Below are 21,307 nucleotides of genomic sequence, written 5' to 3'. Positions count from 1 at the left end.
AAAGCCCATTTACAAAATGATGTCTTCAGAAAACCATGCCTAATTGTTTCTCACACGATATAAATGAACAGATTACTTCAGTAAATCATATTTCAATGTGTTTATTATGGTTTACTACATAACAAAACCATAAGGTGCTTGAAAACATGTTGATTTATAGTTGCTATAATTTCACTTCAAAAAGCAGTTAAAACAGTTGATTTTGTATAGTAGTACAGTGCTATTGCTGCAGTAAAACAACAGTTAATGCTGTAGTCTACTTTTTTACTTCAAATGCTGAATTAAAAACAGGTTTTTAATGCAAAAATCAGAGTAAAACAATGGTTATTAAAGGCATGGTTAATTTTCGTACTGATTTTGAATGTTAATTCACACAAACACAGACAGATGTGGAGAAATAACTGAACCGCATATAACAGTCTTACAGCGCCACCTGCCGGCGCATCGCCGCTGAATCTACGCATGCGCGTGGGACTGGCGCGAGAACGCGTTTGTGCATCTGCGCATGCGCGAAGGCAAGAGCTGAAACTCGAACACTGTTTTGCTAGCTAAGTGCAAAAAATGTGTCGGTGGAAGTTTTATTCATGTAATGTATAATTTAATCGACATTCCATGAAACTAGTTTTGGTTACGGCTGCAGCCTGCACACATCAACCCAGCTAATACTGTAATAAGAACGGTTTGATAACTTCTAAGATATGAATATTCTAAACCTCTAATTTAAGTTTTAAAAACGTTTTGCTTAAACGTAATGTGAACGTTAAGGAAACATTCTTCAAACATTATGGGAACGTTATGTTTCTCTGAAATGTCCTGAAACTAGTTAGAGAAACTAAAACATTGTAGAAAAAAAAACCCCTCCATGGAGTAAGTATAAATGTTTTTGTATTTTGTCAACATTCTAAGTTTTTAAAATTGCTCACAATTTATGAAACTATGGTTCCATTTCTTGAAACTACACACAAAACACACACACTATAAAACCACAACACTGCACACACATAAAACCACACTCCTTCAGGGGTCAGAGATGATTTTGCAGATTATCTCCAGCTTGTTTTAGATGTTTTAGTAATAATGAGTTTTAATGAACACTTACAAGAAACATTAGGTACCATTTACCCGATCCTCCTCACACACACCTGTTTCTCCGGAACGGGCGCTTCATAAAACAAGCTTACAAACACACTGAGGTTTGTTCAAATTTATTTACTGAAAATCCCGATGTTATGAACCTGTCTGACTCCAACAGGCCTCGAAGAGTGAAATGATCAACTAGAAAAGACCTAGTCAATGTAAACCCTTCTGTTGTTAGACGCAGAGCGAGAAAAGAAATGTGTGTTCAAACACTGTGAAGAACGTGACGTTTACAGACACAGAAGCAAAGCAGCACACAGTGATCTCAGAGCGAGAGCGGTGTCGTCAACGGAGAAACTCAAGCGTGTTTAACTACATCATCCTATTTCAAGACAGTCTTCATGCCGGTGTTGTAGCTCCGCCCCCTCAGCTTCAGGGGCGTGGCCGTTCAGGCTGAGGCCCCGCCCTCTCAGCGCTTCTTTGGGGGCGTGGCCGTTCTGGGCGGAGTCACTGGGCGGCCGGAGTTCATCCCGCCGTACTGATACTTGGCCTTCTTCTCCGACGGCTTCAGGATCTGAGAACAGCAGCGAGAAACGCTTTAGTCGACATGTGCGGAAGGACGATTCATGCAAAATCATGCTTTGGTTAATCATAATTATAAGTCATACAAGATGAAAAGTCAAAATCATGATTTAAAAAGTCATAATTATGAAATATAAAGTCATAAAAAGTTGAAATAATAACTTATTTTACCAAAACATGACTTTTACTGTGGCAGAAATGGGCTTTAATAAATTTAATCTTAAAACATAATTCCCGAAAGAATTGTGAATAGTTCCTATAAGGATTATCCATTAGCTAATTTCACAAAAACACATCAGAGACACATTTCTCTGCACAATCAGAGTACATAAATCACATTTCGAAAAAGAAGACTTTAAATAGGGCCAATATGATCTGTTGCTTTAGTGACATTATTTTCATGACAAATGAACACAATTTCCCCCTATATTGTTTTATGTTTTTAGGATTTTCGCCAATGACACGTGCGTAAAATACAGTATTGTACACCAAAGTTCAAAATGTCTTGGCTCTAATTCGGCGCCGTATGCACTGAATCTAGAGAGATCAATATTGGGATTTTTGGCCAAACCGTTCAGAAGTTATGAACAAAAACAGCCACTGTCCATTCCTCCCGAGCACTAGGTGGCGCTGCGCCGCAACGGTGCATGTACTCTCGAGTCATGCGTGTAATGACAGGCGCCAGGTTTGATCGTAATACACCATATCAGTGCGGAGATCCAGCCTCACGTCTGCTTTACACTGAACTCGACGCGCTATACGAGAACGAAAAATCTTTCAGTGCGGTCTGAAGATGACGCGAGCCAAAGTTTGTGAAAATTGGATCAAACGTCTAGGAAATAGATCGAAAAATCAGATTCAAAAATCAGATTTCGTTTTTCAGCCCAAGTTAGCATAAATGCTAGTGCAACTCCGGCCAGTCGATGGCGTTATAGTTAACGTCCAGACTGTCCTAAAGCGGCGCTTTCTGAGTGTGAAACATGATTTCTTTGATTGTGTGGAGAAGCATGTCCCGTTAGACGGCGTATGAAGGCAAGTCATGTGACACCTGGAAGGAGCACATCAGAGTCTCGTCGACGCTCATCATCCCCCCGGCGTTATCGAACTCGCCGCAGTAATTCGGCGCCGAGAACAGCGTCACCAGCTGCCGCTTAGCGAAGAACTCGTAGCCGTCTTCAACCACCTGCAGAACAAGCATTATTTGAGTGATGTGTAGTTGTGTAGTTGTGTCACCTGATGCGCGTGATGTTTGTGTGGTTGTGTAGTTGTGTCACCTGATGCGCGTGATGTTTGTGTAGTTGTGTAGTTGTGTCACCTGATGCGCGTGATGTTTGTGTAGTTGTGTAGTTGTGTCACCTGATGCGCGCGGCAGATGAGATCCAGGTCGTGGCGGTTCAGGAACTTGCTGACCACATCGGCACCGAAGGTGAAGGAGACGCCGCGGTCGTTCTCTCCCCAACCCTGAACATCCTTATCCGGGTCTGACCACAGCAGATCACACAGCAGCCCTGCACACACACACACACACACACACACACCTCAATAGTTTTATACATTTCAAGGAGGAGATTGTCTGTTTGCCCTTATCTACGTTACCAAGAAAATGACTAGTGTGTGTGTGTTCACCTGTTTCAGGTGTGTGTGTTAACCTGTCAGGTGTGTGTGTGTGTGTTCACCTGTGTCGGGCACGTCTGTCGGCCTCATGATGCGTCTGATCTGCTCCATGGACTGAAGGTCAGGTGAGAGTCCTGTGAGAGGAAACAGATCTCAGATCAGCTGCAGTATTATGGGATACACTCGGCCAGTGAAGGTGTTGCCATGGAAACCTGCCTCCGTGGCAGCAGAAGATCTTCTCGTCGACGATGGCTGCGATCGGCAGACAGTTGAAGCAGTCGGTGAACGTCTTCCACAGTTTGATGTTAAACCTGCGTTTGCCTGAGGAACACAATCAACACACGGCTGATGTCATGGCAACGGCGGGGTAGGGTTGTCATGGAAACGGTGAGTAAAGTCCAGCTGTCATTATTTCACCCCCAAATCAAATAAAACAATCATGATTTCACAGTGTCTTGACCAGAGATGTGACCAACTAACTAGTAAAGTGTGTGTGTGTGTGTGTGTGTGTGTGTGTGTGTGAGAACGCTCCTCACACTCGTCGTAGAAGCCGTAGATGCGGTTGATGGAGGCGCACTCGTGGTTGCCCCTCAACAGGAAGAAGTTCTCGGGGTACTTGATCTTGTATGCCAGCAGGAGGCAGATGGTCTCCAGCGACTGCTTGCCCCGGTCCACGTAATCGCCCAGGAACAGGTAGTTGGCCTCGGGGGGGAACCCGCCGTACTCGAACAGCCTCAGCAGGTCTGTGTACTGGCCGTGGATATCACCTGACACACACACACACACACACATCAGTATCTCATCGACAGCTCTGAGCTGATGATCACAGCTGCTGACTGGGGTAAGCTGTGCCAATCAAGATTCCATATTTGGCGAGTGTTTACTGATATTATTGAGATGTGTGCGTGTGTGTGTGTGTGTGTGTGTGTGTGGGTGTGTGTGTGTGTGTGTGTGTGTTAGGCAAGATAACGCATCGGACCGTGGCTGTTATTGTTCAAGCGCTGACAGCATCTCTCAGGGAACTCCACTATTGTGACGTCAACTTCAACTTCCCAGTATAGGTCCCAGGCCCCAATACAACAACCAATCTATACTGGGACATATACTGGGACCAATACTGGGACATATACTGGGACATATACTGGGACCTATACTGGGACCAATACAAGGACCTATACTGGGACCAATACAAGGACCAATAGTGGGACCTATACTGGGACATATACTGGGGGGCGATCGAGACTTCACTGTTCAGCAGATGGCGCAGCACGCTTGGCGCACACACACACACACACACACACACACACACACACACACACACACACACACTCACACACACACACACACACTCACCGCAGATCTTCAGCGGCGCCTCCAGCTCCAGCAGGATCGGCTGACTGAGGAAGATCTCACGAGACTTGATGCACAAACCCCGAACCTCCGCCTCCGTCATCTGAACGATCTTCCCTGGACGGCATCCTCGCACTGACACACACACACACACACACACACACACATACACAGAGAACAACATGAGAACTCATATGATATCGTAGGACAGACCACAGACTCCACGCCAACATAATCATAATATTACTTACCTAACTGATACCATACACTGAGTGTGTGTGTGTGACATGTGCATATCATGTCATGAATGTATTTAATAACTGAAATGTATGGCAGATGCAGATCATTTTCAAATCACGCAGTAAATTAAACCATAACACTCTGAATTCAGAGCCGAAGATGCAGATAGATCGATCCGTCAACACACACACAGAATCACAGGAAGCGTTTTAGACGCTGTAACACACACACACACACACACACTGGAGGAGCCAGTCAAACCAGAAACACACGCATAAAGAACCTGTTTGAGAACAGCCAACTCTGTGTGTGTGTGTGTGTGTGTGTGTGTGTGTGTGTGTGATTAAACATAAATCTCCTCACAGCCACACAATGATGACCTTATATGGGCACAATATACACACAGACACACTCTTTCTCACACACTCACACACGATTCTTTTTTCTTGTGATGTCACTAAACCATAACCATAAAAAGATTGTAAAAATTATGATTTAAACATCTACAGTTCAAATAATACAAGTTTTAAAAAAGTTAAAAGTTGTTAAACTAAAAATAATAATGAAAAGCGGTTACTTCTGTAAACGAAGGAGAACTTATATATTATTTTTATTTAATGTTTGTTAGGCAGGGACAAATGCATGGAACGTGACTCGTGTGTGACGCTTTACAATTAAAGCAGAAATTACAGAAGATTGAGTTTCAACAACTATTAAATACATACAATAAACACCTTGCTCTGTTCTGTTCGTGACTCTCCTGTTCGAACTCGTTTATCAAAATGAACGAAGCTTTTTCGTGTCATTTGTTTCATTCAACAAAAAAATTAATGAATTTACTCAGGAAAAGATTTGTTCATTTTGATGAACGAGTTCGAACAGGAGAGTCACGATTCACGAACGCACGTCACAGAACAGAGCAAGGTGAGCATTTGAGCTTATTAAACTTAAACTGTATTATTTATTTATTAAATGAGCGATCGTTTCGCTTGATAAGACCCTTATTCATCGTCTGGAGTCGTTTGAACAGTTTGCACTGAAACTCTCATTTGGACCTTGAACCGTTTGGTCCCCATTGAAGTCCATTATATGGAGAAAATCCTGGAATGTTTTCATCAAAAACCTTAATTTCTTTTCGACTGAAGAAAGAAAGACGTGGACATCTTGGATGACACGGGGACGAGTAAATTATCAACAAAAGTTTTTTCTAAAGTGAACTAATCCTTTAATGCTGGTGATGAATAATGTATTATTTCAACATGAGGGTTTAGAGTTGACTGAAATATGATCGGAAACTCTTCAAAAATGGAAAACGCAGTAAAGAGCAATATATATAAAGTCATATCGGCAACATAAAACTATCATGAGAACATCATAACTGTGTGTTTGTGACGTGGATTTAAGAGTTTGTAAAGACCGTCCCACCGTGACTCTCAGTTTATCTGCAGATCTCAGAGTTACTGAGACGAGGAACACACACACACACACACACATCTGTGACAAGGACAAACACAGTCTCTACTAAACCTTCATCAGTGCGCTTCGTCTTAAGGAATCTGTGTGTGTGTGTGTGTGTGTGTGTGTGTGTGTCTTCTGGCTCTGATGAAAACCAGTCCCGGCTATTTTCAGATCTCTTTCTCCCCAACTCTCTTTCTTCCACAACCAAATATGGTCTGTGTGGGATGAAGGATGAAGGTTTTGTGGCTTTCTGGAGAATCTCACACACACACACACACACACACACACACAGAAACAGCTGCACTTTTAGTCAGCGCGGTCATTAGTCAGTTGAAGTCAAAATGGACAGCTCGTGTTTGTTGTGGAATAATGCGGTGTTTATTCGACATGATTTATGGCTGCGCATCTTTAGGATATCATGTTAATATTAATAACGAGTCAGAATCAGCTCCTCTCAACATCTCTTCTGTTCTCTGATGACGAGGGCGGGGCTTTAACCTGTCACTCAAAGGAGATTAGCCAATAGCAAACCACGACCATCCAATCAGTTCCCCACGCACACAATCATCAGATCTCGTTCCTGAAGCGTCTCGATATACGACACGAGCGAATCGTCCCTATCAGGACTAGTTTAAACATTACTGTGAATAACTTGCACATTAACGGAGTGATTGGTGACTATTATTAATGAATTTACACAGAATATGTAAATGACCGAAGAACTGAGTAAAAGAACATTAAAGGGAACATGATCCTTCATTTACTCGCTCGCCTCTTCCTTTCCCTGTTCTGGAGACGTTCGGGAAGTCTCAGTGTTGTTTGCTTTCCAACTTTCTTCAAAATATCTTCTGTCACGGAAGAAAGTGATGATGATGAAGATGAGGGCAGAACATCACGTTCGGGAGAAGTAAAGCTTTAACAGCCCAGACATGTTCAATATTCAACTAAATATCTGTTGGTTGATTGATTCATATGACTGACACACACACACACACACACACACACCATCTCAACACCTGCGCTTCAGCAGTTATGAATCGCTTAATAATATGAAAAAAATCACATGACTTGCATATTTGTAAATTCACACTAACAATTTTAGTCCTTATAAAATCAGATCATTTCGACACAAGCGACAGAAAATGGTTTTGCTTGTTTACGTCACATAATAAAGAACAACACATTCTCCAAATAACTCCAGTATTGTTTTTGCTGACGTCACCGGCGTGACGTCATTTCAAAACAGTGTGAGGACAGACTCATCTTACATGCTGACAAACAATAACTCCAAAGACACTGAAACACACGGGAATGATGTGAGCTTTCAGATCAGGGAGTTGCTGCTGTATGGAGTGACGATAAACTTGTAGTTGAGATTTACAGCAACAGGAACACACGACAACAGAAACACGCGAACATACTCGACACATCACGTCTGACATCCCGAAATAAAACACAAAATCACACATCATGTGACACTGAAGGGAATTGAACCGGTGCGCGCGTTTGTTGTCGCAGGCCGAGCTGACATATTCTCTCTCTCTCACACAAACACACACACACACACTCACGGGCCTTTCGGACACAACCCCGCTGGAATGAGCGAGTACACCCGCCAGACTCGATCCCACAGACCCGATCCCTGACGCCGAGGAGAGAGAGAGGGGAGAGAGAGGTGCCGATGAGCGCTACTCACCCTCCAGTAATCTGGAGATCAGAGAATCCACGTCCAGCTCCTCCGCCATTACTGACTGACTGACACCCGCAGCGCGCTCGAACACTGCGCGGGCACGCGGCGCGCGCACGAGTCTCCTGACCTTCACGGAGGCGGTTACGCGCTGAACCGAAACACCCAGTCACTCCTACACCACACCTGCAGTTTTACGAGCTTTATTTATTTATTCATTCAAAGTAAACGAATCATAATATATTTACGCTTTGTATTTCTATCTGTGTATCTTTTTACATGTATTATTTCTTTTATTTTTCTCTTGGTATTTTCATTGTGTAAAGTGCCCTGAGAAGCTGCATTAATAAAAGCTGTAAATTTGAGACGAAATCAACTGTTGGATTTATTTATTAGACATTCAGAGGATTTATTAAGGTAGCTTAGAGTTATTTACAGGATTGGGCAAAGTATTGCGTTACTCCCTAAAACTAGATACTTGAACAAATAATCTGATTACATAACTCAAGTTACCCCAACACTGGTTATTTGTTGTGATATTTAAATAGAGTGTGATTACAGTTTTCTGTGATAGTTCAGACTGTCAGTTTATCTAAGCGCGCACACACACGACACTAGGTGGCGGTATAATAAAAAGGCGATTTAGTTTATATCCCCAAGAGAAATACAAGTCACTCATTCTGTAACACAATACAAACACCCAAAATTTAAACTGAGACGTGACGTTTTTTTTTTTGGTTGGAATTTCATGGTCATTTAAACGCACTGGACCTCATTCAAATCAACCATCACATTAATGCATCTACAGCATCATCAGCTCTTTACAGGAGAGTGTGTGTGGCTCTTAAAAGAGCCTTTGTGTGTGTGTGTGTGAGCGGCTGCGGCTCTACTTGGAGCTGGTGTACTTGGTGACGGCCTTGGTGCCCTCAGACACGGCGTGTTTGGCCAGCTCTCCGGGCAGCAGCAGACGCACGGCGGTCTGGATCTCTCTCGACGTGATGGTGGAGCGCTTGTTGTAGTGAGCGAGACGAGACGCCTCACCGGCGATGCGCTCGAAGATGTCGTTGACGAAAGAGTTCATGATGCCCATCGCCTTGGAGGAGATGCCGGTGTCAGGGTGAACCTGCTTCAGCACCTTGTAGACGTAGATGGCGTAGCTCTCCTTCCTGGACTTTCTGCGCTTCTTGCCGCCCTTCGCGGCGCTCTTGGTGACGGCCTTCTTGGAGCCTTTCTTAGGCGCAGACTTGGCTGGTTCAGGCATGATAGAGTGATCTCAGAATTAACGAGTCAGTCAATGTGTGAATACAGGAGCGATACTGAGGCTTTTATTTACTGCACTATGCTAATAGGGCGAACCCGTAAACTCATTGGACAACTCAAATCATCGTGAGCGGAACAAAGGCCAATTACAGGCGGTTAAATTATATCCCCGCCCACCGCCCGATGTTTGAACCAGAGCGTTGTTTCTTTTGTTTCATTTCCGCTAAAGTCCGATCTTTCCTACTCCGTTTCGAGCAATTGATTGATTTATATTGTTAAAAAAATCAAATACTTATTTCCTTTGTTATATAGCACTACATTGCTCGGAAAAAGTTAACACATAGTGATATTTTGATAAATGAAGCTGTTTAAGACATATCCTGCACCATCATTTAATTAAAACCCCATAAACACATTTCAAGGAGTTTTGCAGAAAAGAGACCAATAATGGTCAGACTCCCTTTAAAAACAGATTTTCCTCAGAACTTCATGGATTCATGCATCAGTTTACACTACAGAAGCAACAAATAAAGCCTATTTTAGTGGGGAAAACTACCAAAAACATACTTTGGTATGGTTTCTGATTTGTCATTTATTCAATTGCAAAACACATTTTAGCATCTGTAAATGAGAACTGTAACTAAATCTGTATTTTAAAACTCTTCTTTTGAGAACGAAAATGAAATTGCTCTAATTATATTAACACATCAAACTTTAAGTGAAGTCAATAGGAATATGTTCATCTGGGATGTTTTTTTTTTTAACTGTATGATTGAAATCAACTCTTTAAGTGCGGGAGTGTGTGGCTCTTAAAAGAGCCGTTGGGTCTGTCAATATCTCCGGGTTTTAGGCGTTTAACCCCCGAAGCCGTACAAGGTGCGTCCCTGCCGCTTCAGCGCGTACACAACATCCATGGCGGTGACGGTCTTTCTCTTGGCGTGCTCGGTGTAGGTGACGGCATCGCGAATCACGTTCTCCAGAAACACCTTCAACACACCGCGTGTCTCCTCGTAGATTAGCCCGGAGATGCCCGGAGATGCGCTTGACGCCGCCGCGACGAGCCAGACGCCGAATGGCGGGTTTGGTGATTCCCTGGATATTATCGCGCAGAACTTTACGATGACGCTTAGCGCCTCCTTTTCCAAGCCCTTTCCCGCCTTTGCCTCTTCCAGACATGTTGTTCACAAGATCGTTGATTAAGTCAGATAATGACCAAGAATGAAGGACGAGGCTGAAGGCAGACCTTTTAGTTGTGCTTACAGGACCTGACAGAAACCAGCGAGGCGTCACATGCACGCCCCCCTCCCCCAAAATAATAGAGCGCGAAACTTTTAACCGCCACTCATTGAGGAGCCATTCCCTTGTTTTAAATAAAATATTAATATATATTTATTTTATTAGGTTATTTACAGTAGTACTGGTTAATAATGATTAGGGCTGTTATACAAGCTCAAGAAAGTAAACAAAGACGGACAAAAGTCATCAAATCACAATATTGATCACAGTAAAATAGTGAATAATGACATCTGTGATATTCTTTTTATGCCCCCTGTATAGTTTGTTTTTCATTGCTTGACCAGTTTTCAAAACTCTACACACTTATCCCATGACTTTAACCACAACCTGCACAACACTGTGGATTTACAGTACTTTGTACAAACGCTTACACACTGCTGTCAAAACTGAACCACACATTCAAAACAGAATAAATTTCAGTCTTGTTCCTTTCACACACTGTTGATTTTCAAACAATTTCAGCTGAAAGGCTGGAACCCTGTCCTGATGCTGGAGGCAGGATTAGCCCCTCAATTATGTGTTCAAATTCTGTTCTAAAAATGTAAATAAATCATATGAAAGAATGTCACTATTTTCTTCGAAGAAAATATTACTTTGTATGAAGTCACTGAAATTGTTCAAACTGTAAAGATGAAAAGTGTGTATTTTCTGTATTGGTGTTTGATGCTACTTTTTTTACTCTGTGTGTTCTGAGTGACAGCGTGTGTTATCTCAGTAGTGTTGTGCATAGTGTTGTGCACACCGAGCCTTTTGAGCCGTGTGTTTAGAGTTGTGTTGCTTGGAGCTTTGCAGGTGTTGTGAACTGTTAAGCGCAGGTGACTGTTGGTAGTGCAGACTGTAGATAGAGTTTTGCACATTTAGCTGTGTTCACTGCCGTTTGGCAAATGGCAATCGAAAAAAGTAAAACTATAATCACTGGCTGTCTGATCCAAATGCCACAAACTCCCAAATGAGACGAAATGGGCCAATTGTATGTTCTAGGTCGGAAACAATAGCATTTGCTGCTTTCCCTAATATCGCCTTGACCAAGCTTTTGCTGATGTTAGATCAGATCACACACTGCACGGGACCTTGTTTTATAATATATATACCCAGACATTTCAATAAACAACTAGGGGTGGGGAAAACAATCGATTCTCGATGCATCGCGATGCGGACGTGGACGATCCTGAATCGATTCACAAATGTCAAAAAATCGATTTCAAAAAAAAAAAATTATATGTATTTATAATAACGTAATATTGACGGAACGCGAAAGACGGAACTCTGAAGCGCGGAAGTGCAGTGGCGGGACCGTCTGTGGCGTGCACATAACAGAGATGAGATGGCACGCGAGATCCAACACTTTCCTTGTTAGGTTAAAAGCTGACGTCTGGAAATATTTTGGCTTCTGAAGTTGAAGGGGGAAAGGAGCTGGACAAGAGCCGCACTAGTTGTACGCTTTGTGGAATAAAACCAATGACGGAAACACGACAAATATGATAAGCCATATGACACCTTTCCAGCCAGAGGAGGAAAAACACTCGGCTGCACCAGTCGTTATATTATTTATTTACTACAAGTATGCTCCTAGTTCAAGCAAACATTTATTTTCCTGGTCGTTCTTTGTAATGTTATGTTAATAAAATATATTGTGCATTAATTCTTTATGGGTCATTAATTTGTACTTTTAAAGCAAATTATTTATAGTCACACACAAAAGATTCAGATAATCGATTTGTAACATTATAAATGTCTTGTACTTTAACTTTTGATCAACTTAATTTATCCTTGATGAATAAAAGTATAGATTTCTTTTTTCTTTTGCCCAAAAAATTAAATAAAAATTCTTACCGACTCCAAACATTTGAACGGTATTGTTTAATGTTACAAAAGCTTTCCATTTCAGATAAATGCTGTTCTTTTGAATTTCTAGGTGATTCTCTGAATCGGGTGCCCTTCAAGTCCCCCAAACTTGCTTCAAATATTTTCAATTGAAGGAAATCACAAAATACATTTTAATGCTGTCAATTAATAGAACCAGGTGCATTTGCATTATAATGCAACAAAATTGCTTTTGGAAAAAAAATTAAAGTTAATAAATGTAAAGATAATGAGTTGCCTAAGTAGTAGACAACAAGCATGTTTGCATGTCCTCACTAACCATCATTATATTTTCAATGAATATCAAACAAATAAAAAGTGCAATTAATACCAAAATGTTGCTGCTGCTAATATAATCACATGTTGATCTAGTGTATTTTCGTTTACTGTTGTGAAATGGAAAATCGAAAATCGACTGTAATCGAATTGAGACTTCAATAATCGTAATCGAATCGAATCGGGAAATCAGACAGATTAACCACCCCTATAAACAACGTTAGTGGAAATCATCTCTTTTAAAGTAAGTGATGTGGCTCTTAAAAGAGCCGTTGGGGTTTGATGCGCGTGCACAGCAGCGGGGGCGGATTTAAGCGCGCTCTCCACGGATGCGGCGCGCCAGCTGGATGTCCTTGGGCATGATGGTGACTCTCTTGGCGTGGATGGCGCACAGGTTAGTGTCCTCAAACAGACCCACCAGATAAGCCTCGCTGGCCTCCTGCAGGGCCATGACAGCGGAGCTCTGGAAGCGCAGGTCCGTCTTGAAGTCCTGGGCGATTTCTCTCACCAGCCGCTGGAAAGGCAGTTTGCGGATCAGCAGCTCGGTGGACTTCTGATAACGGCGGATCTCCCGCAGAGCCACGGTCCCGGGCCGGTACCGATGGGGCTTCTTGACGCCGCCGGTGGCGGGCGCGCTCTTCCGCGCTGCTTTAGTCGCGAGCTGCTTCCTCGGGGCTTTGCCACCGGTGGATTTACGAGCGGTCTGCTTGGTTCTTGCCATCGCTGCAGTTTCTGCTGTATTTCTTCTGCTTGTGCTAGAAATGCTGTTTCTGTTACACACCTCCTGCTTTTATAGCATTGGACCGTCACGAGCTCAAGTGTCACGATGATGTAAGGCTTGTGATTGGCTAGTGTGTGAATACAACTAGCCAATGACGGCGCGTTTCCTCTTTTCAAACAAGCGGAGTGTTTCCCGCTCAAGACGCTTTGTTCTGTTTATTACTTTGCTCAACCCTAAACTATAGACCATCTTGCAAGATGTAAACAACACTGGTCCAGAAGCACTTCCTGTTTCAGTTTTTTAACACTACATAAAAGCTGGGATAAAATAAAACCAACAGAACATATAAAACTGAATCAAAAAGTTAAACAAACATGTTTAAGATGTTCTCTTTACATGTGAAATAAAGAAAACAGTTACAAACTGAAACAGGAAGTGTTTCTGGACCAGTGCTGTTTACATCTTGCAAAATGGTCTATATAGGCTTTATTCTCAAATCTCACATTTCTGCATTTATTTGTTCTGAAATACTCGCCTTAATTCCCAGTAGTTGTGCAGATCTCGGATCAGAACAAAATCACATTAATGTGTCTATATAAAAGCACTGCAGCCAGAAATTAAGGCATACTTGTTGCCATCCGGATGGTAACGGGCAAAAGACCCAAATTAACATAAACTATTTTCTGTTACATTAGTTCTCTGAAGCCATTGCATATTTTGCTGCTTATTTTTGGATAATCAGTTATAATACTCAAATTACATAATCAGAACTTGAAATAAACTTATTAGGGAAGATGGGTTTGGGACAGCAACATTTCATAGCCTCTGCCATTGCCAAACATTATTAGGAGATCATGTTTACAGGCATGGACTAACTTGTGTGTATTATATTGCTGAACATCATACGATTTGATTGTCACTCCTTACTTTTTCCTCAATAAAAATAGTATTTAGTAACTTTATTTCGTTTTTTATTTCTTAACAAAAATGAGTATACAGTCCTGGTAAATAATAAGAAAAAGCGGTCTCTATCAGACGGAATGAGTGGCTCTGAAAAGAGCCGTTGGTTGTCAGTGAGGGACCGGAGCATTACTTGGCCTTGGCGGGCTTCTCGGTCTTCTTGGGCAGCAGCACGGCCTGGATGTTGGGCAACACGCCGCCCTGAGCGATGGTCACTCCGCCCAGAAGCTTGTTCAGCTCCTCGTCATTGCGCACCGCCAGCTGCAGGTGCCGGGGGATGATACGGGTCTTCTTGTTGTCCCGAGCGGCGTTTCCAGCCAGCTCCAGGATCTCAGCGGTCAGATACTCGAGCACAGCCGCCAGATACACAGGAGCTCCGGCACCGACGCGCTCGGCGTAGTTGCCTTTACGGAGGAGCCTGTGGACACGGCCGACGGGGAACTGCAGTCCTGCCCTGGACGAGCGAGTCTTGGCCTTTGCTCGGGCCTTGCCGCCGGTTTTGCCTCTGCCGCTCATTTTATCTATATTAGTTTCAAAAATCTTCACAGTGAAGAAAACAGAATGAAGTGCTGGTGGAGCGTTTCCACGTCCTGTTTATAAAGGAGAGAACCAGTCGCTCATTGGCTCAGAGTCTGTTAACATTTCAACCAATCACTGAACTTCCCTCCAAAACCCAATCCCCTTTCTCGCGGGAATAATTATGCACAAGTATTTGTTACGGTAAAGACTACTATGCAGTTAAAGATTACTAAAAGGACTGACTGGTATTAAAGGACATTTTATTAATCACCTAGTCAAAAACATATTGGAAAACTGCTGGGAATAAGAGCAGACATATCAAATATCTTTGGCTGGACAGCAGACTCGACACACAGGCATCAGTCTATCCACTAACAGTTGTTATGCAAATGAAAACCAGAAATAGGTTCCAAAAAGAGACAATAGTGCAGCAGTATTTAAAAACCGAATACTTTATTGTCAGAAGTACATTGGAATCCTCTGCTGCTTCAATGTAATGAGTTATTAAAATCAGGTCGATCTGAAGGAGACAGTAGAACATGTATTGAAGAAATGTCAGGCTTATAAAGGAGGATTAGAATTGCAAGCTGTAGGATGCCAGGAATTCAACTTATTAAATAATGATCCAAATTCTGGAAAACAAATAAATGCAATTATGAGATTTATTAAGAAGGGTATTTAGTTCATTCTTTTCTCATTCCATAACAGTAGGTGGCGGTGTTCACCTATGTTGGTTCGCAAGCTGCCATGAAACCAGAAGAAGAAGAAGGAAGAAGTTGAAAATAAATAGTTGGCAACACTGGGTGAAAAAACGAGAGGATTGTAGGAAAATGGCAGATCATGGAAATAAGTGTTATGTTCCAGGCTGTAAAGCGGGTGTGAGGACTTTCCATACCCTTCCGTCAGAGAAGAAATGTCAACAGGCGTGGTTGATGTTTATTTACAATCGGATACCGCAACACTTTAATGCGAAGTTGTTAGTTTGCTCTGGCCATTTCACCACGGACTTATTCTCTAACCTGGGACAATATCAAGCCGGCTTCTCTCAGCGTCTCACACTGAAGAAGGGGGCAGTTCCAACTATATCCCCGCGAGCGGTAAACTGGTGATTTTATCAACGATAATTACACTGAGTTATCTAACCTAGATCCTAGTACGGGAACAACAGCAAACTCCGAGCATACATAACTAAATAGTATACGCTGAGATAAACATTTCTTGTCTGTGTTGTCATATGCAGCTATAAAATAATTCTGTAGATACGTAAATTCCCTTTTATCAAATAATTTTACTTTCCACTGTGTAACATCAACAACTACGATAGTTTAGTTCACTTGCTCCTTCTATCGTCACATTCTCCACCACATAAGTTGACATATTTATTTGACAAGGCGTCTAACGTCAGTCCATTTGTTAACATGTTTTAATTTTTGAAAAGGGACGTTTGATTATTGTGCACGCGTGTATTTCAGAGTGCACCACAGCGCTTGCGCACTAATGATGTCGGCTGCCAAACAGATCCTGTGGTCCTGAGTATGGGAACACGGTCTCTGAACACAATGAACTCCCACCTTCGAAGCAAAGGTAGTGTTAAAGGTAGTGTATATGTGCACTTAATGATTATTGTGTACGATTATTAAATGCCAGCTTGTTTAACTCATTAAATCAGCTAATTCTATTCATATTCATCAAGATCCTTCTGCGCTAATGTACAGAAAAGATGACTTGTGGCACGCTATTGAAATCTTGCTTGGGTTATTATTATTCCCCTATACTAATTATATATATTTTTACTGGTAGGCACACAGACGACAGTGCCATCTCAAAGTGTGGCGGTAGGCACCACAACTACTGAAATAGATGATCCATTTACATCAACACCACTGAAGGCTTCGAGGCCTGCCAAAAGACCCCGTGTTGAATTTGAAGAGGAAATATTCCCCATTTCCGTGTCCTCCTCCGAGACTGATCCACAAGCACGGTCTGTTACAGCCGAGACAGAATCACCACACGTTTTGTCAGTTGCATTTCTGTAACAAATCAGCAATTAATACACAAACTGTGTTTAAGTTTCACTAACAAGCACAATGTATTTTTTTCTTTCAGTGCCACATCAATGCCATTCCACAAGGATGCAAAGTACATTGTTTTTGAGAACTGTCTCCTCAGCCTGTTCGAGAGTTGTCCCGTTTGCTCCAGGGCTTGTGATGTCTGCCCACGCAGAAGAGGAACGTTTATATCCATCGCCCAGCTGTGCGCTTCCTGTGGGTTCTCCAGGCGGTGGCGGAGCCAGCCGGTGATCGGCAGCACTCCCGCGGGTGACCTTCAGCTGTCCGCCGCCGTCTATTTCAGTGGAGCTTCCTTCCTCAACATGCAAAAGGTATTGTGTCATCATTTGTGCCCCCAAATCTAGACAGGACAACTAATTATTTTACATTTGTTTTTAAAAAGGTGTTCAGGGCGATGCATCTGAAAACGCATACATATGATGCTTTTAGAAGACATGCCAGGACATACCTTGAGACTGCGATCATATACAAGTGGAGCGAGGAGCAGAATCTGCAACGGCGCGACCAGAACGTCATTCTCGCTGGAGACATGCGGGCAGACTCGCCAGGTGCATGTTTTTAAATCACTTTCTCTTTCTGTCTTCTATGAAGATACAACAAGTAATTGAAAATATTAAGATTATGTGTTTCTGTCTTTACTTGAAAACAAAAGTCACTATAATTTTTTTTTTATGGCAGGACATTCTGCGAAATATGGGAGCTACACTATGATGGACTTGCAGACCAACAACATAATAGACATACAGCTGGTACAGGTACTTCAACACACACAGCAATTTATACATATGAAGAAGAGATTTAAAGGGTTGGTTCACTTTTGAAAAAGCTTTTGCTGATAATTTACTCGCCCCCGTGTCATCCAAGATGTCCATGTCTTTATTTAAAAACTTAATCCAAAAATGTAACTTTTCTAAGGACAAATGCTAGCCTTGCTCTATTCTGTGAGGCACGTTTGCAACGTCACGTAATACGCAATTACGTTCAAAAGGTCACGGGCGACGTAGCCGGAAGTACAGAGTCAGTGTTTACAAGTTGAACGCATAGGTTGAACGTGCAAACTAACTCAAACGCTGTTTACAAAAAAGGAATTAAAAGGTAAAACAACGATGTCGGACGATTTTGATTCTGTACTTCCGGCTACGTCGCCCGTGACCTTTTGAACGTAATTACGTATTATACGCGCCTCACAGAATAGAGCAAGGCTAGCATTTGTCCTTAGAAAAGTTACATTTTTGGATAAGTTTTGAAATAACCGATCGTTTCGCATGATAAGACCCTTATTCATCGTCTGGTGTCGTTTAAAGACATTTGAAGCTGCATCTGAAACTGTTATTAACTGTCTTTTGGACCTTGAACCGTTTGGTCCCCATTGAAGTCCATTATATGGAGAAAAATCCTGGAATGTTTTAATCAAAAACCTTAATTTCTTTTCGACTGAAGAAAGAAAGACATGGACATCTCGGATGACACGGGGGTGAGTAAATTATCAGCAAAAGTTTTTTCAAAAGTGAACTAATCCTTTAAATATGTAATTTATAAAGATATAGCATTGCTTGTGTGTTTCTACTTAGAGCAGCGAGGTTGGGGGAAGCCGCCGCCGCATGGAGACGGAGGGCCTTCGAAGAAGCTTGGACGTCCTGGAGGAAAGCGGTGTAAAGTTGGACTGCATTGTGACTGACCGTCGCCCCCACATACTAAAGTTTTTAAAGGAACGTAAAATTAACCACTGTTATAACGTCTGGCACATGGTGAAAGGTAAAAGTCTCACATATTCATGTTATTAGCTATCCGTATTTCTGAAGAAGCTTACTGCATCAAATAAATATGTTTTGCCTGTAAATTTGACCTCATCAGGATTGTCAAAGAAGCTAGAGAAAATTTCCAGAGCGAAAGGCTGTAGTTTGGTGAAGAAGTGGCATAAGAGCATCACCAACCACCTGTACTGGTCTGCCAGCGGCGCTGATTCGGGACCGGAGAAGGTGGCCAGGTGGACCTCTATCATGAACCACATTCAGGACATTCACACACACTCTGACCCAGCGTTCCCTCGCTGTCAACATCAACAAAGAGTGTCTAAGGACCGCAGCAAGTGGTTTCATCCAGGTGTGTAACCTCAGTGTGTGATTGGACAAGTAATCCTTATTAATCCTACAATATTCATGTGTTTTATATATAAAATCTCACTGATTTCCCCTTAGGTTCAACCGCACTGAACAAGCTTCACAGGGTCCTGATGAACGAGAGAGTCCTGTCAGATGTAGAGAAGCTGAGTCCACATTACCAGACATCAACTGTGGAGGCGTTTCACAAAGTCATCTCGCACTTTGCGCCGAAACATGTTGTCTTCCCCTTCATTGGAAGGCTATGCAGGTTAGGGTTAGGGTTTGTCTTCTCCCTCACCTTGAACATAGGTCAGGATAGCACACATAAACAGTGATGTTCGAAAGAGGGCATACTGTTTTTTTTATTGTCTTTGCAAACTGGTTTTCACAACCAAAATGCAGTTATTTAGAGATTACAGTTTACAGAATGATATAGATTTACTGTATAAGTGCTGTTGTAATATTAGTTTATTTATTCACTATGCCAATATGAACATGTTTGATTGTCTTATCCTTTAGGCTGTACCTTGCAGCGATGCACTATAATGAGAACGCTGTCCGGCCACAAGTGAGCACATCTGAAGGGAAACTTGTGTACGAGCCTCTCTTTCCAAAGGGAGGACACGCAGGAAAAACAGAGCCAACATTTTGTAAGCTTTTTCAAAAAATTGTTTATTTTAAACAATACTTACAAATGAGCAAATCAAATAAATAAAACATAACTTCTTGTAATTTACAGGCTATGTCATGAACTTGATGAATACTGTTTTTGAAGAGGTTGTCCGTGATCCCCTTCCGTATCTGGATGGCGTACAGCAGATTCCTGTGCCGGCGGACCGCTCTTCTCGGCATGGCAGACCCTCCATGGAGGAAGCCGTCGCTCGGCGTGTCACGCTTCAGTCAAGGGTCTGAATCCGCATGTGTCCGGAAACATGATGGGGTGACGACACGTACACTTCGACCAAGGAAACCCCATCACTGCCTGCAGAGAGACAAACTTTGTGTGTTTTAGTATTTATTTTGTCCACAGGTCATTATGGGTCACTGCTGAGACAAAATAAACGTGTCACATCAATAAGTATCTGTCATTATTGCATGTTTCTTCTTTTATAACATCATACGGCATGGCTGAGCAATTCATTAAACTCATGATGTAATGGATGTAACAGAGCCCAATTGTATTTACACAAAACTCTGACTCTGACATGTTTGCATTTTGCAAAGAATATATATTGAGCCCCACAGGTTGAAGGGCTGGATGGTCTGTCATGCATGAGATCATATTAAGCACCTGTCTTATTCTTCTTGTGACCTGCAAAGGGAAAAAAAACATAATAGCACTGTTATTTACAGTAATCTTTCATACTTTGGGAGTAGCAGAACGCGCACACATATGTTGAATACATTTCCCTGACGTCACTTGTCATGCGGTATATAACCTTTCATATCATTATGATTTTTGGTATATATTTTATAGTTTTCTCATGATTTTATATCATTTTATTTATTGGTTTGTTAAATACAAACACTATTACTGTTTTTACCGAATTATGTTTAATTCAGAATCTCTTCAGTTAAAGCCAAAGGGCATACTGTTGTGCGCTCAAGTGGACATCTCAAGGTCTTTTTAAAATGTGTGGGTCCATTTGTTAATAATTCATGCATGAAAGGATTGATTAAAAAGGACTTTGTTTTCTGGATCAGGATAGACTTTATTAATGAGCTCGTATGAAGACTTGAAGCATCTTTTCATTCTCATTACCCAACAGATGATACCTTCAATGTTATTTACACAATCTTATAATTTTCTAGTGGTAAAATGTGGTTTACAGTTAGATAAGAGCAGTACCAAAGTTAGCAGAAGTGAAAATGGAGAAAATAAATAAATCTCGTATTAAAATGGGGTTTTATTTACTATTCATATAGTTTAAACTGTTTCAAATATTAATAAAAAAAAACTCCAAGGTTTTTAAAGGGATTGTGGCCGTTATTGGTCTCTTCCGTCCAAGCTCCCTCCATGAGTTTATAAGATGTTTTAATGGTCTAGAACCGCTTATTTTCCCAAACTACTAATAAAAAGCGGGAAGTCAAACAAAGGAAACAGCGTATTTCAAACATTTAACCGTCTATCATTTAACCGCCTGTGATTGGGCGTTGTTCCGCTCGTGATGCTTTGAGTTGTCCAATGAAACACGAGTTTACGGGTTCGGCCCATCTATGGTTCGGCCAATGA

General features: G+C 41.9%; 6 protein-coding genes across 10 annotated transcripts; 1 reads left to right on the top strand and 5 right to left on the bottom strand.

Annotated features, from left to right (window-relative positions):
* Window positions 1–1,189: 1,189 nt before the first annotated feature.
* ppp1cbl (protein phosphatase 1, catalytic subunit, beta isoform, like) lies at window positions 1,190–8,178 on the bottom strand. Its single transcript, XM_039673103.2, has 8 exons — window positions 8,018–8,178; window positions 4,627–4,758; window positions 3,810–4,040; window positions 3,490–3,594; window positions 3,336–3,407; window positions 3,016–3,167; window positions 2,708–2,842; window positions 1,190–1,651 (listed from the first exon to the last, which is right to left on the bottom strand). The coding sequence occupies exons 1-8, from the start codon at window positions 8,064–8,066 to the stop codon at window positions 1,547–1,549; spliced, it is 981 nt and encodes a 326-aa protein (XP_039529037.1). The 5' UTR covers window positions 8,067–8,178; the 3' UTR covers window positions 1,190–1,546.
* Window positions 8,179–8,750: 572 nt separating this feature from the next.
* LOC120480150 (histone H2B-like) lies at window positions 8,751–9,395 on the bottom strand. Its single transcript, XM_039673114.2, has one exon. The coding sequence runs from the start codon at window positions 9,267–9,269 to the stop codon at window positions 8,895–8,897; it is 375 nt and encodes a 124-aa protein (XP_039529048.1). The 5' UTR covers window positions 9,270–9,395; the 3' UTR covers window positions 8,751–8,894.
* A 645-nt stretch (window positions 9,396–10,040) lies between these two features.
* On the bottom strand, window positions 10,041–10,517 carry LOC120480152 (histone H4). Its single transcript, XM_039673115.2, is given in 2 exon segments — window positions 10,041–10,305; window positions 10,307–10,517. Coding segments are annotated over 2 exon segments (321 nt in total). The 5' UTR covers window positions 10,445–10,517; the 3' UTR covers window positions 10,041–10,122.
* A 2,402-nt stretch (window positions 10,518–12,919) lies between these two features.
* LOC120480143 (histone H3) lies at window positions 12,920–13,904 on the bottom strand. Its single transcript, XM_039673106.2, has one exon. It carries the CDS (start codon window positions 13,422–13,424, stop codon window positions 13,014–13,016), a length of 411 nt encoding a protein of 136 aa, XP_039529040.1. The 5' UTR covers window positions 13,425–13,904; the 3' UTR covers window positions 12,920–13,013.
* A 499-nt stretch (window positions 13,905–14,403) lies between these two features.
* On the bottom strand, window positions 14,404–14,915 carry LOC120480146 (histone H2A). Its single transcript, XM_039673110.2, has one exon. It carries the CDS (start codon window positions 14,898–14,900, stop codon window positions 14,514–14,516), a length of 387 nt encoding a protein of 128 aa, XP_039529044.1. The 5' UTR covers window positions 14,901–14,915; the 3' UTR covers window positions 14,404–14,513.
* A 658-nt stretch (window positions 14,916–15,573) lies between these two features.
* LOC120480138 (uncharacterized) lies at window positions 15,574–20,149 on the top strand. Of its 5 annotated transcripts, none has more exons than XM_039673098.2 (11): window positions 15,574–16,000; window positions 16,376–16,499; window positions 16,704–16,920; window positions 17,010–17,283; window positions 17,355–17,520; window positions 17,651–17,727; window positions 18,544–18,727; window positions 18,827–19,075; window positions 19,171–19,342; window positions 19,594–19,724; window positions 19,814–20,149. In XM_039673098.2, the coding sequence occupies exons 1-11, from the start codon at window positions 15,734–15,736 to the stop codon at window positions 19,984–19,986; spliced, it is 2,034 nt and encodes a 677-aa protein (XP_039529032.2). In that variant the 5' UTR covers window positions 15,574–15,733; the 3' UTR covers window positions 19,987–20,149. The 5 variants fall into 5 exon arrangements, with proteins under 5 accessions (XP_039529032.2, XP_039529034.2, XP_039529036.2 ...); XM_039673100.2 differs by having other exon boundaries at window positions 15,624–16,000; window positions 16,704–16,884; XM_039673102.2 differs by having other exon boundaries at window positions 15,624–16,000; window positions 19,850–20,149.
* Window positions 20,150–21,307: the final 1,158 nt, after the last annotated feature.

The sequence above is a fragment of the Pimephales promelas genome, chromosome 1, assembly GCF_988280905.1.
Source record: "Pimephales promelas chromosome 1, fPimPro1.hap1.1, whole genome shotgun sequence".
In the NCBI taxonomy this organism is placed as follows: domain Eukaryota; kingdom Metazoa; phylum Chordata; class Actinopteri; order Cypriniformes; family Leuciscidae; genus Pimephales; species Pimephales promelas.
The sequence above is the reverse complement of the archived record's forward strand: the minus strand, read 5'-3'. Positions and strand labels throughout refer to the sequence as shown.